The sequence below is a fragment of the Apostichopus japonicus genome, chromosome 20 (genome assembly GCF_037975245.1).
Source record: "Apostichopus japonicus isolate 1M-3 chromosome 20, ASM3797524v1, whole genome shotgun sequence".
NCBI lineage: Eukaryota > Metazoa > Echinodermata > Holothuroidea > Aspidochirotida > Stichopodidae > Apostichopus > Apostichopus japonicus.
In genome coordinates this window covers 18252909-18267128 of record NC_092580.1, presented here as the reverse complement: position 1 = coordinate 18267128, position 14220 = coordinate 18252909, and the positions used below count along the sequence as shown (strand labels likewise).

The following is a 14220-nucleotide window of genomic DNA, read 5'->3' as shown; positions in this document are numbered from 1 at the left end:
ATGTGTGGATTTTATGATTTACATACAAGGCCTTCAGAAATGAAGGAGATTGTAAATTAACTGTGTTGTATAATTAAAATTGAGTCTGTGTTTGGGTAAAATTAATATACTTGATATTAAACCCAGTATTTAACCTTCAGCAGTTTTAAAGGCAAAGGAGTGACCAATCAAGGGTTTGGAGAAACCAAAAGGGGAGGAGGTGTGTTTTAAGTGCTGTATATTATAGTGTTGAGAACAATTCACTTCACAATTCACTGTTTAATCTTCTGGCAATATGGTTTGAACTTGAAAGAGGGATAGATTTATATGTAGACAAAATTTATAAATAACATTATTGTCGCAAAATATCTCCAATAAATACGACAAGTCGTTGGGTTTCCATGCATTGATTCCTGCGAGAAAAATTATTGTAATGACGAGCAACGAAAATCATATGTAACAAAAAGTTTGGAGTATTCCAACATTTGATATATTGTCTGTAGTAACAAGGTAAAGTAGAAAAGTATTCATGTTGGGGAAGACCATTGTACTTAAAATAAAGCAGCAACAGCTTTCCTTATTCATGTTTGGGAAGACCATTGTATTTTAACATGTAACAACAACAGCTTTCCTTTCCATATTATTATCTCAAGTAACAAGGTTAGTTTATACACCAGTGTACTTTGTTGGAAATATAATTCCAGTTGTTTTTGACACACAGTTGAATTTTTCCGTTACCTTCGTCGTCATTAATTCACTAGTTACAGAGATCAAAGATGATGGAGCCACCACCAGGTTCGACTCGAGAAAGAAAGAATAATTTAGAGCTACTATATGTAGATTTAGCAACCGATAATCCGCAGCCGTATAGTTCCATCAACCTATTTGTCGTAATCCACAGGTCCTTTAGTTTAACTTGTATATATGGTAGCCCAGGGCTTTTATTGACAATGTAACGTCGTCGCCGTCGGTTTGGCATTATAAGGTACCCACGCACACACTTATTCTTATGCTTTTAAGGCAAAGTGTTATCTTAATGGATCTTTTAGCAAAATTACTTACCACACTACATTTCCCCTGTGATCTATCTATCCCCGCGAGCGCCGTGGGATAAAATGCTTTTTAAATCTTTTACCTGTGATGATCATTGATAAATCCTGTTTCCAGCTCTGCTATGGTTGTGAAGCAAAAGCTCGCATTTAACGATCCCCCCCCTCCGGTGACTAGATTTCATTGACTTAGATAGATCCGCAGAGCGGGATGCAAAACCTTGGTCATGTAGTTTTCTTTTTCCCCCTCGTGTAATTATGTAACTTGATCTTTTGCCGGCAATCAAGAAAGTATTAAACACGTTCTCATTTACAACAAAAAATTTCTAGAAAAAATGCTGGAGAACCTGGGTGACTCACGTTTATCTGAGCTAGATATTCCAACATATGTGGCAGGAGCAGCTATCTGTATTAATCTTCCTCTTCGTAATGAAATGAAAAAGCAAAGAGCAAAAAAAGAAGAAGAAGAAGAAGAAGAAATTTTTTTCTCGAAGAGTCGTAGAAAAACGATTGAAATCTCATACTGTTACGCTGAATCACATTTACCCTAAAGGGATCATGCCGAAAAAAGTATTTTTCTTTTTTAAAGTTTAATTTTGATAAAAGCTTCTGGAAAATTGATTTCCTCCATAAGCTGAGTCTACTTTGTTAGTAGAGTTGATTCACTGCTTGAAAATTGACAGATGAGGTGAGATATCTCTTTTGATTCAATTTATAAGTCATTCAATATAATCATAACATTAAATCATCTCAGTCAGATAAGAGCTAGACCTGGAAATTAAGTTGATTTCTGTAGCATATCGGATTTGAATTAACATTTCTGGTAATTGGTTCATGGAGAGACAAGAGAGATTTAAAGTTTGAAATTGTTCCCCAAAATTCGAGAGAGGAAGTAATAGCTGTCATTAGATCAGGTTAATTGGTTTCCTTCATTAACAGCTAGGTATATCTCTGTTAATTGTGTGGGCATTAATGTATGTATATTTATAGTAAAGCGAAACAGTTTGTTTGTGTGAGAACTTTTGGAGTGAAAACATTTTTTTTTTGAAATGCAGTGTTCTGAAATTCTGCCCAAGGTGTGGATACCACCAATTGGGACATACTAAAAGAAATGTAGATATTCTAGAAGATGTAACTGATATTAGTGACTTTGTTAATGTATGTATGTATGTATGTATATGTGATCTTCCCGCAAGCAGGAACTCGCGAAAGAAGCCATGGAGGCTTGTAGACTTGCAAGCTGACCGAAGCCAATCTCTCGGCACACATCCATTTAACGTCCATGTCGGGAAGTTGTTATTGAACAACACCCTTGCCAGACGACACACCTTGCTGTCGGCGGGGAATCGAACCGGGGATCTCATGACTGGGAGACGCCTGCGTTAACCACTAGGCTATACACTCCGCCTAATCTCAATGTAAACAAACTGTACATGAATGTGTTTGCTGTACGATATAGGTTAGCACACAGACATAGTACAATATCAGTTTGCTTTCAGTAATGCAGTTTGCAGAGCTGGTTCAACAGTTTGTTTTGTTCACCCAACAATTAGTTAAATTCCTGGTAGGATTTGAGGATTTATTTCCCCATTCTGCTATTATATAATTACCCTTTATCCCTCATTCGTTGTTAAGCCCTCACATATATACACAACTCAGAGAGACAGAATGCAGTGTATACGCAGCATGTCTTAATCTATTTACATCCTTAGCAATGCCCCAATTAAGCTCTCATTGGTTCTCCTTTAATTCATTTATCATGTTCTCAGGAGATGAGAAAAAAATACACTGCTGAAATGATTTTACCTTTAGGAATGAATGAGTCCATATTCAAGGAAACCACTTTGCCTAGATAGTGCACTTTTAAAACTATGTTGAGGGTATGCCATAAGTCCCATAACTTAATCATTGTTGGCATTTGAGGTTTTAAAGAAATCCCACAATGTGATGAAACTGCATGTTGTGAGTTCACTATTAAGAATTTAAGCCATTCTTGGGGGGGATTAAGGGCATCTTCCAGACAATTAGTTTCCATATATGTCAGTTCAAGTACCTGTTTTCTTCTCTATCGTTGATGATAGTCTGTCTTTATAGGCCATGGATGCAGCTTGTTGGTTTTTCTGATTTAATTGAAGCTGCTAAGATTTGTGAAGATTTGGGGTAGATCTGTATTCAGTAACCTATATGCATGGTTCATGTGAGATTAGAACAAACTTGATTCTGCAGGCATTGAAAGAGGTATTGGTCCAACAGTGTTTGTTCATCCTGTCTGTTTTCCCCTCTTATACCCATCTCCTGTGACACATGACCCATTCCACTCTCCCTCCCCCTGTCCCCTTCCCATGCCCCCTCCCCAATGTGCTGGTGTAGAAAATTTTTGTATCAGTTAAAACATTGATAGACCTTTGAATAAACACATTTGATTGTAGTTAAGATGCTTATACTGTAGTCCGACAGAAATGGTCAAGAATGTTTAATTGCGAAAATTTATGAAGTTTGTAAGGTGGTGTACTTTATGTATGCAGTAAATATGACAGCTTAGAGGTATTAAAATCATCTTCATAGGAATTCTCTCACTTACAGTACATATGTCGTCTGGAAGGCATGTAATTAACGACACTTAGCACTAAGCAGCTATATGTTCAAGAAGGAGTAGCTGAATGGGGGGGGGGGGGGGATTTAATATTACTGATGTGTGATCTGGGGTGGCTATCCAAGTGACAGTTTTTGATATTATTTCTTAAAAATAAATAAATAGAAACATTTTGGAAGGCAATTTCAGATGGAAAACCAGTGGATTTCTCCTGCTTTAATTCTGTTTCACTTGAGCCGGCCAGGGCTCAACTTCATGACCTCCCAAATATTAGGTTTCGTTGCTTCTAATGCCACCACCGTTTTCTATATACCCTCAACCATTGCACTGGTCATTTGCAGAAAATCCAGCCTCATCTTGCCTATTCTGTGTGTTGAATTCTCACCCGTTTTGGAAAATTTTGTATTAAAAATTCAATCCGTATGTCAGCTCCTGAGACCTAAGCAGAAAGGAAGGAATGTGAATGGAAAGTTTGTTGAGAATCAGTTGAATGTACTTCTTGATGTGTGACATGTACAGCTCTTCCCTAAGGCTTCTAGGATTAACTATCGGACATCTCTCAGGAAGGAGCGTAATCGTGCTTGCAACACAAGAAATCATCTTTAACAACTTTCATCGGAAGGGGGGAACATTCTGCTGAAGGGGTGATCGTTCTGACCTCAGTTCTTACTCCGTTTGCCATTTTTATCCCCATCTGTATGGATCTCGTCGAGAGTTAATGACCGTAGCTAACGACCGAAAGCTTACTCAATACTGTCTCCCTTTGTGAAGGTTATTGGCGAGTTTGGACGTCGTCTATTGGTCATCGTCACGGAGACGCAGACAGAATTTCAAAACGTCCCTAAACTCTGAGTGGTTCTGCTCTCTCTTGGGTTTCAATCATTACAACGAGGGAGAGTCTGAACGTTTTCATTTGTTTCTATTCAGTGATAACAAAATGTTCTGTCAACCTGGCCAAACATAGAACAAACCACACCACGGGTAATTCTTCTCCTAATTTTGTAACACCTACAAAAAAAGTTTGTTTTAGATTTGTGTCTACATACATATTATAGTACATGAATTGCTGAAGTGACTGATTTATAGCCTTGCTTTCAATATGCCAGTAACAACACAAAGAGTGCACACTGCATGGCCAATATAACTTCAGTTATTTATTTACCCGGTGATGAGGGTGGCACCATTATAATATTCTCCTCTTCATTATGAGAAAAACAACACTTGTCAATTATGAATTGTTTCAAAAGCAAAATGTTAACCGCCATATCAACACTTCAAATTTGACACGATTGGATTTGAGAATGCGAAGTTCACCAAGGTACTTTTATTATGTCTTTGACTTTTTGTCAGTGGAACGATAGTTTACATCCAGCCTAAACTAGCTATTAAAACAAAAAGTAAGTTAAGTAATACCCCATTTAAAATAATCCCTTTCACCTGAGCTGGTTCTGGCGTCCTTCTTGTCTTAGGTGGTACAAACCGGTCACCATCTCAAAACAACATGATAGTCATCAAAACGTATTAATGATCGTAATCAGAAATCATATCCAAGGTTTTCGAAATCCATTTTGTACCATATATCTAATCCTGCCCGCTTCTACGATATCTGTGGAAACCAGGTATCACTTATCTCATGGATTATTCATAGGGTTTCTCTATGTAGTGAGTTGATAATAAATATATCCTACAGACCTAAGTTAGAGAAAGACATCTTTAATTTCACAGACTTTATACTAGTGACTTATAACTTTCTCTGCTGGGATTACCAGCTAGCTGTCGATCATACTACCAGCTTTGTAATTTGAGGTGAATGACACCACGTTAGCAAACATGAACTGCCACTGCTCTCCTCCTCATCCTCCTCCTCATCCTTCTCTTAGTTTATTCCTGATTTTTCCGTTTGGAATTCATTGATTTCTTTCCATATTTTTCACCCCGTGGGTAAAGCAGTGAGTGGCTTTGCATAAAATCATGCATTTAGTTAAGCAGTAGACCTGAGGACCCAGGCTGGTATTCCAGAATATCACCAGCTATGCCATCTATATACATATATATCTCTTGCAAGATGCAGAAGAAGATGCTCTTTTTTTCTCCTTTTTTCCCCTAATTTTTGGTTAATCTGAAAAAGAAAAAAGTAAATAAAGTGGGAAAATGAAACTCAAGGAGTTATGTAAAGACGTTTTACTTCATCCCTGACTTAATTATCAGCAGCGCTCTGAGAAAAATGTAATGCTCTGAGAAAAATATAATGCTTTATAATAAACTTCATATCCCTAATCATAGCCTTTAATATTTATCAGAAAGAATTTCTAGTGCTTGAATGTTTATTCTGCGTAAGAGGTATTGTAAGAGGCACTCCTGTATTAAAGCATGCATTGAGCTAATGCAAATTATCAGCAAATTAATCACAGATGGGCATGGCCCGTTCATACTCTTGACATTAGTCAAACATTTAATATCCCTGAGCTGCTTGGTGTCTGTCTATTCTTCATCTCATTTTCTCTCTCTTCCGAAGTTGTACGGGGACTAGAAACGTCCGCAGAGGATGAAAAACAGGTCCATCATGTTGGGTCTCATTAATCTGGCTTTCTTTTAAATACATGAGGACATTAATGATTGTAAAACTCTGGAGTATATCATCTATAAATAATTGAGTCATTCTAGTTTGTCTCTTCAAGTTGAGTCACAATCAAGGTTAACTTTTTGGTTGGATATTTCCATAGATCTATATAGAAGATCTGGGATGTGATCAGTTACTATGATCTACTACCCTGTTTCTTCTCTATAGTCCCTAAAAGTGGAAAGTTACCTTAGAATAAAAAGGGGGTGGGGGGGGGGAAGGGAACGAGTCGACACGGAGAAGAAAACTGCTGTCAGCTGCTTGCGTTTTCATGCTTTCGTGTTGCACAACGTTATTAGGTTTATAGAACTCTGGAGAATTTGTGTAATTGAGTCATGGTACTATCATCATTTAAGTTGAGTCACATCAAGAATACCTTTTAGTGTGTACAGTATGAGATGTCATCACTTGCTATGATCTGCCATTTGGTTCTGTTGTCTGGAAGTTGTTGATAAGACCTAAAGTAAGAAAAGAGGAGAACTGGTTGAGAAACTTAGGTTTTGCGAGGTTGAGAAGAAGTGGTATCTTCTAGAGCTTCATTTCGACCAATCAGCTGCTTGCATACTCATATATTGCACAATATGGAACATGGGATCTTAAAGTCAGAATCATGGCACAAATTGTCACTGTTTCAAATGGGTAGTAAACATCATTGACACAGTGAACCTGGATAGAAGCAAGAAGGAAGGCGGAGGGGGGGGGGGGGATATTAGCCAGCCGGTATGTCAATTTTCTACCATATTTTGTCCTGATAGCATAGATAGATAGGTAGGGTAGACAGATAGATTGATTTGGGCAAAACTGGGGGAAAAGTGATTCAAAAACACTCGTCAATGAGAGATGTGCTGCCCAAAAGCTGGCCTCGAAATATGTGACATCATAATCCTGCTTGAGGGATTACCTGATGGAAACCCGAGAAGCCTCCAGTTGAGCCAATGGTTTCAAGTGACACATATGGGTCCAGGTAGTCTGTCAACGTATTCTTAGACGATTACCAAACAGTTTATGTAACTTCTTACGTCGAGGTATTTGAATTTATTTCGGCAAGTCTTTGAAGATGTACTGATATTTCATCAGAATCTGTCGGAAAATGGTAGGATGATAGATCAGAAAGGCTAGATCTGCCAGGTCGATGATTGGATAATTAGCCTTAAACTTGACTATTTATGGCTTATAATGCAAATCCATTACAGTATTGCCAACTCTCACCAGACAGACCTATTGAATGAGATGTACTACTCAAAGTGAGCTTGCTATTGCCCAAACTATAAACCAATTGAACATAGCAAGCAATTAATCTTTCCATTTCCAACTCTTTGAAAAATCACAGTTCAGACTCTTGCGAATTACTGTATTCAATCATTATTTTCATTAACTACGCAAGAGAAGGTAATGGACAAGGCATGTATATTGGATCCTTTTGTATTGAACAATAAAAAAAAGTCAACAATTTCAGAGCAATTTTCCAGGATTTGATGGCCCGGGGTGGTTAAAAAAATAAATTTAAAATATCAAACGTCAAATGCTTCCTGAAGTATAATTTACATCGTAAATTGTGTCTATCATGCAATGTTGTGCTTGTTAACTACTTTTGATTATTTTTGTGTGTGATGTTGAAGAAGGGGGGGGGGTAAGGATACTACCACACATCCCCTCGCCCTGGACACACAACTGAAGTTTGAAATTGCCCATGCAATATGATAATTTTATAATATGCTAATTGATACTAATCAGTTGTAGGGTGATGATACGCTGAGAATCCAATCAAGTTTATTTATAGTCGGTGATTAATATTAACTTTTAGTCGAGGACTATTCCTAGAAGTGTTACTTAATTTGCAATCAATTCCTCAGCTGATTTGTGTACTAGTCAACTGGTATGTTTGGTCGACTCAAATTTAATGACCTATCTGACACTGTATAAATTTTATTACCGCACACGAGTATGTTGTCATCTATCAACCGTGGAGAGTGCACACGTTAATCATATTATATAGACTTCATTTAATTAATTTTTCCTTGGAAAACTGAAGAATAACGATTAGGAACATTCAAAGATAACCGCACAAATTTTGCTCGAAATCCAGTCGTGTGGAAGAAAGACTCACTCATCCCAAATCGTGTGAAGTTGCAAGCAGTAGGAGGAGGGGGGGGGGGGGGTATCTGGAGCCAAGATTTAATTTTCAGTTCATCTCCATTACCGTTTGCCTTCACAGTTGTTTGTCAGGAATCATTTCTTTTCAATCTCGCTTGTTTTCTGTCATCAAAGTGGCAACTTCAACACCAACACTTACATTTTTTGTGGAGAAAAAAGATAGACACGACAGCAGACTGGCGCCAGAAACCCTCAAAGAATTTCCTTCTTCTTCCGCAAGTTTCGATTAAAATTTGCATATCACCTAGAAGGCAAATTATCGGCAACTTGTCCAAAGAAATAAAGCAAAAATTATGGGTTTTGTTTCGAGGAGGATACCTCTCGGATAATTGGCGAACAGAGGGAAATGTCTTTTTAATTTCAGTGATTCAATTGGCCAAAAGGACTCCAGGCCAGATATGTTGTTGTGCATGGAAACTTAGATTATAAGGATGGTTTGCTCAAAGACAGTCATTGACGAAAAATTTCCTTTTTTTTTTCCCTCTCAGAATATAAAAAAATTTCCATGTTTTTTGTGACGAAAGAGGGGGGGGGGGAGATGAAACAAGTAGTAAAAGCGGTTAGAAATTCATTTTCTATGAGACAGTTATATAGGCCTACTATGAAAGGGAAGGAAAGTGTGAAGTTGTGAACTGCCTGAAAAGAAAGGCTTTTTCCAACTGCAGGGAAGGAATTAGAAACCGCTTGCTTTATTGGACACACACAGGTGAATTTCATCTCCACAATTTGAATGTACTTCAAGGACAGACAGGGAGAATAGAGTGACTTGTAAGCATGTTCTAGTGCACTTAGAACAGGTTTGTTGTTATATGCACCTTGGTTGTGTAGTTACAGATCAATAGATTAGCTGTCATCATCGAATACGATGGACAACCATCAGTCCCATGCTTTGGTTTATTTTAAAGTATGTATTGTTCATACTGTATATTTACATTATTAATACAGTTCTTGTATTGCTCCACTGCAATTCTTGTTACAATTATCCCGCATTTCACAATGGTTGAAAGGGACAAGGTCGGTTTAAAACTGCACAGTACCTTGTAAATTATATAAAAGCCAGCTCAGGATGATCAACATTCTTAACAGCAACCATTTTCAAAGGAACTTTGGATACATCACTGCATGTACCACCGCCATGACCACAGGATAACAGTCACCATTAATATGGTGACAGGGCTTGAGAGTGCATTATTAAAGGGTGTGAAGACTCGCGCAAAAAGAAACGTCTAATGCCGGTAATCTGACCTGGTTTCGAATGAGGTGTAACAGAAGTGTTAGACACCACCATCGATCCCAGAAAATACACACACAGCTTGCTACCATTGGTAATTAGACACTAGTGTACAGTCAGTACATACAGCTGCAGTCAATACCCACAGCACAGTCTATAAACGATACAGCGATGGACATCTCAGGTCCAGCTTAAGATAACAAGGTATCAGGTTTCATTACTGTCTGCATTTTGTAGTGACACAAGCAAAACGCCACTTGCAAGCAACAGAAAATTAACTTTTTCAGATGGCCGCATGCGGTTTGGGGTGAGTCTTCAATGCCTTTAAAGTTGTTTGGAGTTTTGGGTGACTTGTATTTCCTTAAAAAGTACCATTTGCTTTGTAAACACAGGGCTGTCATGTGATGAATACAGAAGAACAGTATGTTTAACTGACTTGACTCAAGATGGCAAATAGATAAATAATATTTATGCTAACTTAGTCTCTGGCAGAAAGCTGAAGAAAGCCAGCTTTCAGTTGAACTATGTGTTTTGTGAAGTAAATTGTCTTGTTCGTGAAGACAATTCGTTAAGGCTCCATCCAGCATCTGTGTGAGTCGGTCCAGTAATTACGTTAATATCTTTTCATGTTTATCGTCCCCTACATATCTACATGCTCAAATTACGCATGTTTTAAAATGGTTCATTGAACTTGGATTTTCAAAAGATTTTACCCCTTTAGGGCTACTAGAGTATTTTGTAAAGCAATATGCAACCATTTTGGGTTGAGTGGACCCCTTCATAATTCATCACTGTCCTAGTGATTAGTCTCACAATTATCATGTGATAGGATGCAACAACGCAATGAATATCTTGTCCTCTCTCTCCTCTTCTCATGCAGCTGGACGACTGCCTGCTGGAACGGGGAAACGCACTCCTAGACGAACTACAGATGGATATGTTAGAACAAACACATCAAGAGGCCATGCAGTATACTGCCTTCCATCACTATCAGGTATGCATGCCACACAATCTCTCGCAGAGAGGCAGAGAGAGAGAGAGAACCAAGCAGGTTTCTCGATGGCTAATACACTCGGGAGTAACATGTCGATGGAAATCTAAGGAAAAGACCTGAAGAAAGCTATTCCTAGTCCTGTATTGTCATTAAGGTATCATTACTGTAAAGAGGGAGTCATAGTCCACATATGGATTCTTCCCCTCCTCCCCCCCCCCCCGCCCTCCCACAAAACACTGTGCAATCTCTTATTTCTTTTTACTACAAAAATAAAGTTTGGTATTAAACACAGGAAACCTGATGTAAGCACCAAAGAGTCTTCTTGTGAAGGACCAAACAAGAAATACATAAAGAAAAGAAAAAAAAACATGATAGATCCATGTGGAAGGCAGTGTGATGATATACTTGTATCCATTTCAACAAAGTCAACAGACTCTTCTCTCCAAAGTATCATTTACTATTCACATCCAATTCTTGTCTCAAATTCTGAAGCAGGACTTGTATATATAGAGCTTTGTATCCTGGCTGTTCTCATTCCCCCCCCCCCTCCCCGTCTTTTTTTAGAGTAAAATTGTATCAGAGATGCTAACCTTGCTATTACATGAAGGCCTTTGTGGATATGACATCAAATAAATCATCTTGGTAAGTCATTTCCATATTTCATGTTTGAATGATTGATTTCATTCAGGGTAGATGATGGATGGTTTCAGCTCAGGTAGAGACGCATACGAACATGCTGCACATACCTATACAGGACAACACATGAAATGCATAGAGGTAATGAGGAACAAATTGAGAGCTAGGTAAACACTGTATCTACACGGATGGGGTATTAACAATAATAATGGGGACCATCAGTGTGTAGTAATGATTGGAAGCATCCTTTTCCTTGATATTTTGGTGAATTTGTGAGATTATTAGATGGTAAAATCTCATATAGCAATTGAAACAGCTCAAAATTTGGAAAACTACTATATACACACACTCATTTACAAGTGTTGAAAAAATCAGTTGAGTGATTTGTTACTCTCAAAAATATATTCATTTAAATAAATGAGAAACTCTTTAAGGAGTGGGTGTGTCTTAGTTCGATATCAAAGCGAATCTTTAGGTTTGTTAGATTGCCAGGATGTTGGGGATCAGATGTAAATATTTGATTTCAGTATGCTTGAAGTTGGTATATATATACGTCGAAGAGAAACCAGTCAAAAATTAAGCATTATAATGAAGATTAGGAGTTGAAACAATAATCAACATCATTTGTCTGTCCTGCCGTTTCCTTTACTGATACAGTTATCAGACATACGGTAATCAGTGAAACAGTTATCAGACATATAGTTATCAGACATATAGTTATCAGACATAGTTATCAGACATACAGTTATCAGACATATAGTTACCAGACATATAGTTATCAGACAAACAGTTATGAGAAGAAGCAAACCGGACTGTTATCATTGATGTCATAGCAATGCTACTTATAAATAGCATCCCTAGTTTATGTTCCAGTTGGAAGAGGATAACATGGTTTAAATGTTCCTTGATATACCAGATTGAAGACTTGAATGTTCTAGTCTTTAAGAAAATAGATGAAAGTCACTAGCTGTTGGATGTCTAAGTGAAGTTTGGTAGATCCAAATCTTTTTTAAATTCTTTGGTATAGTGGGAAGAGTCATATACATTGTAAAGTTTGTTGCTCAAATCATTTGACCTTTTTGAAACGAGCTGAATTTGTTGTTACAATCAGTACTTCACAATGAAAGTATGAAAACGGAAACAAAATAAGAGAATTGAGTTAGTAAAGGATCTTTGACGTCACTCATTCCTTCCACGTGGAATTGGCTTCACGTCTCCAAGGGAGCTAATAGTATGCATCGGTAATCAATCTTCAGATTTACCCTGTGAAGTTAAATTTCTGTAGTTAACATTGATTAGATATCATCAGTACAACAATATCTGACTAGCTCAATCCTTGCTTCTTCCCCTTATCTTTATCCACTGTTTGAACTTCTGAAATTTGGCCATCATGACCACAAAGAAAAAAAGGATTCTATATGTTTATTTTAATGCCAGTGGCAATATTATATCCTGTTTCATTTGGTTTGTGAATTGTCACAATTTATGCGAGGTGCCGCTTACGAGAATTGCTGAGATTTAATATTTCAGTCTTGTCGTTCGGATATGACTTATGTTAGAATGATTATTCATAAATGTACAAGTTACACGTAGACAGGCCCGACAAGAGTGTGGGCCAGGGTGGGGCGTCCAGTTAGGGAGTCCCTGTGTATTTCAATCAGAAATTCTTGATATGCACATGAATGTAGAAGGGGGTCCAGTGGGACCGGGGGGCCGACCTGGCTCTTAACACCCCTAGGTACTTACATGATGACCTGACCATAAATGTTAAAAATGGTGCACTAAATGTAAATGCTCTTGTAGAATCTTTGTAGACTATTTAGGGCAATCTATAAGGAGTCGTATCAAGTCCTTAGTTGTTTCATCTCGTAGAGGCTACTAAATTATATAGGACATTTCTTCTTTTTTTTTCTCTCTCTTTTTCGTTTGGAAACTCACACCCGTGACTGAAATGACTAACTTCCAGTCTCTGTGTCAATTTGCTTGTGACTCCTATAGTTTTGTACCGTCGCGACAAACGTCGCGACGTCTAACACTCTCCAAGAATAAGTGGCAGAGCAAGACCCATCATGGAAGGAAGGTGTAATTCAATTGAAAGCAGGAATAATTGCTCATGCATACACCTTGATGATTTATCACGTATGAGGATACATCAAAAATTAAAAAAGAAAAAATTGGTCCACAGTGACATTTTGATCTTCCATAGTTAATTGATCACCTTGCTGATGTGGCTTCAGCTGTCAATAAAATGGCAATTACTAGAATGTGAAAAAAAGGAAAGAAAAAGAAAGAACCTCACTCATCGTAACAGGATTAGTGATTCAAGTTTCATTTTAAAGATTTTCTGCCAACAATTTAAGGTCTGCTTGGCTCTTGATTAGGAATTCGTCAATGCTTCAATTATTATGTCAATTATTTACTCTCTTGAATTCCTCTGATGATAATAAACAGATTTGGTAGAGTCAACTAGATGGAGTCGACAATCAAACACACCAGTATTAGGGAGAAAATACTTTGTGTTTGTTCTGTGATAAATATTTGAAAATAGCTTGTAAGTGTCTTTTGGATTATTTAATATATATGGGTGTAATTTTTTGTTGGGGGTGGGGGGATGGGGGCGGTGGCAGGGGGTTGTTGGGAAAGTTAATAATAGGGGTGAAAAAAGTTTGACAGGCCATCCTCATTGTTAGGTGAACCAATAATAATTGTGTCTCGGTTCTGTAGGTCACTGTTCTAACATAGTGCAGACTTTCATTAACCCTGGCATTAATACAGACCACTTACTTGTACAAGACAGATATTCTTTGCACCAAATATACCCTCAACGGAATTGAGCGGGAAAAGGTTATGTTTACCGTCAAAATATTCTCATTAACTGAATGACACTGGCCTCTGAAAACTAATTTCCTGCTTGCGTGCCACTGCTTTGGATACAAGTCAATGATGGAATAGAAACGGGGCAAA

At 37.7% G+C, this 14220-nt stretch overlaps 1 protein-coding gene across 5 annotated transcripts in view; it reads left to right on the top strand.

The window, feature by feature from the left end:
* LOC139961695 (E3 ubiquitin-protein ligase PDZRN3-like) overlaps window positions 1–14220 on the top strand; it is a 139594-nt gene that overhangs the window by 116467 nt on the left and 8907 nt on the right. For all 5 annotated transcript variants that reach the window (XM_071961098.1, XM_071961103.1, XM_071961099.1 and 2 more), the window contains one exon: window positions 10507–10620. In XM_071961098.1, coding sequence (XP_071817199.1) covers window positions 10507–10620 — 114 coding nt within the window. The remainder of the gene's footprint in view (window positions 1–10506; window positions 10621–14220) is intronic.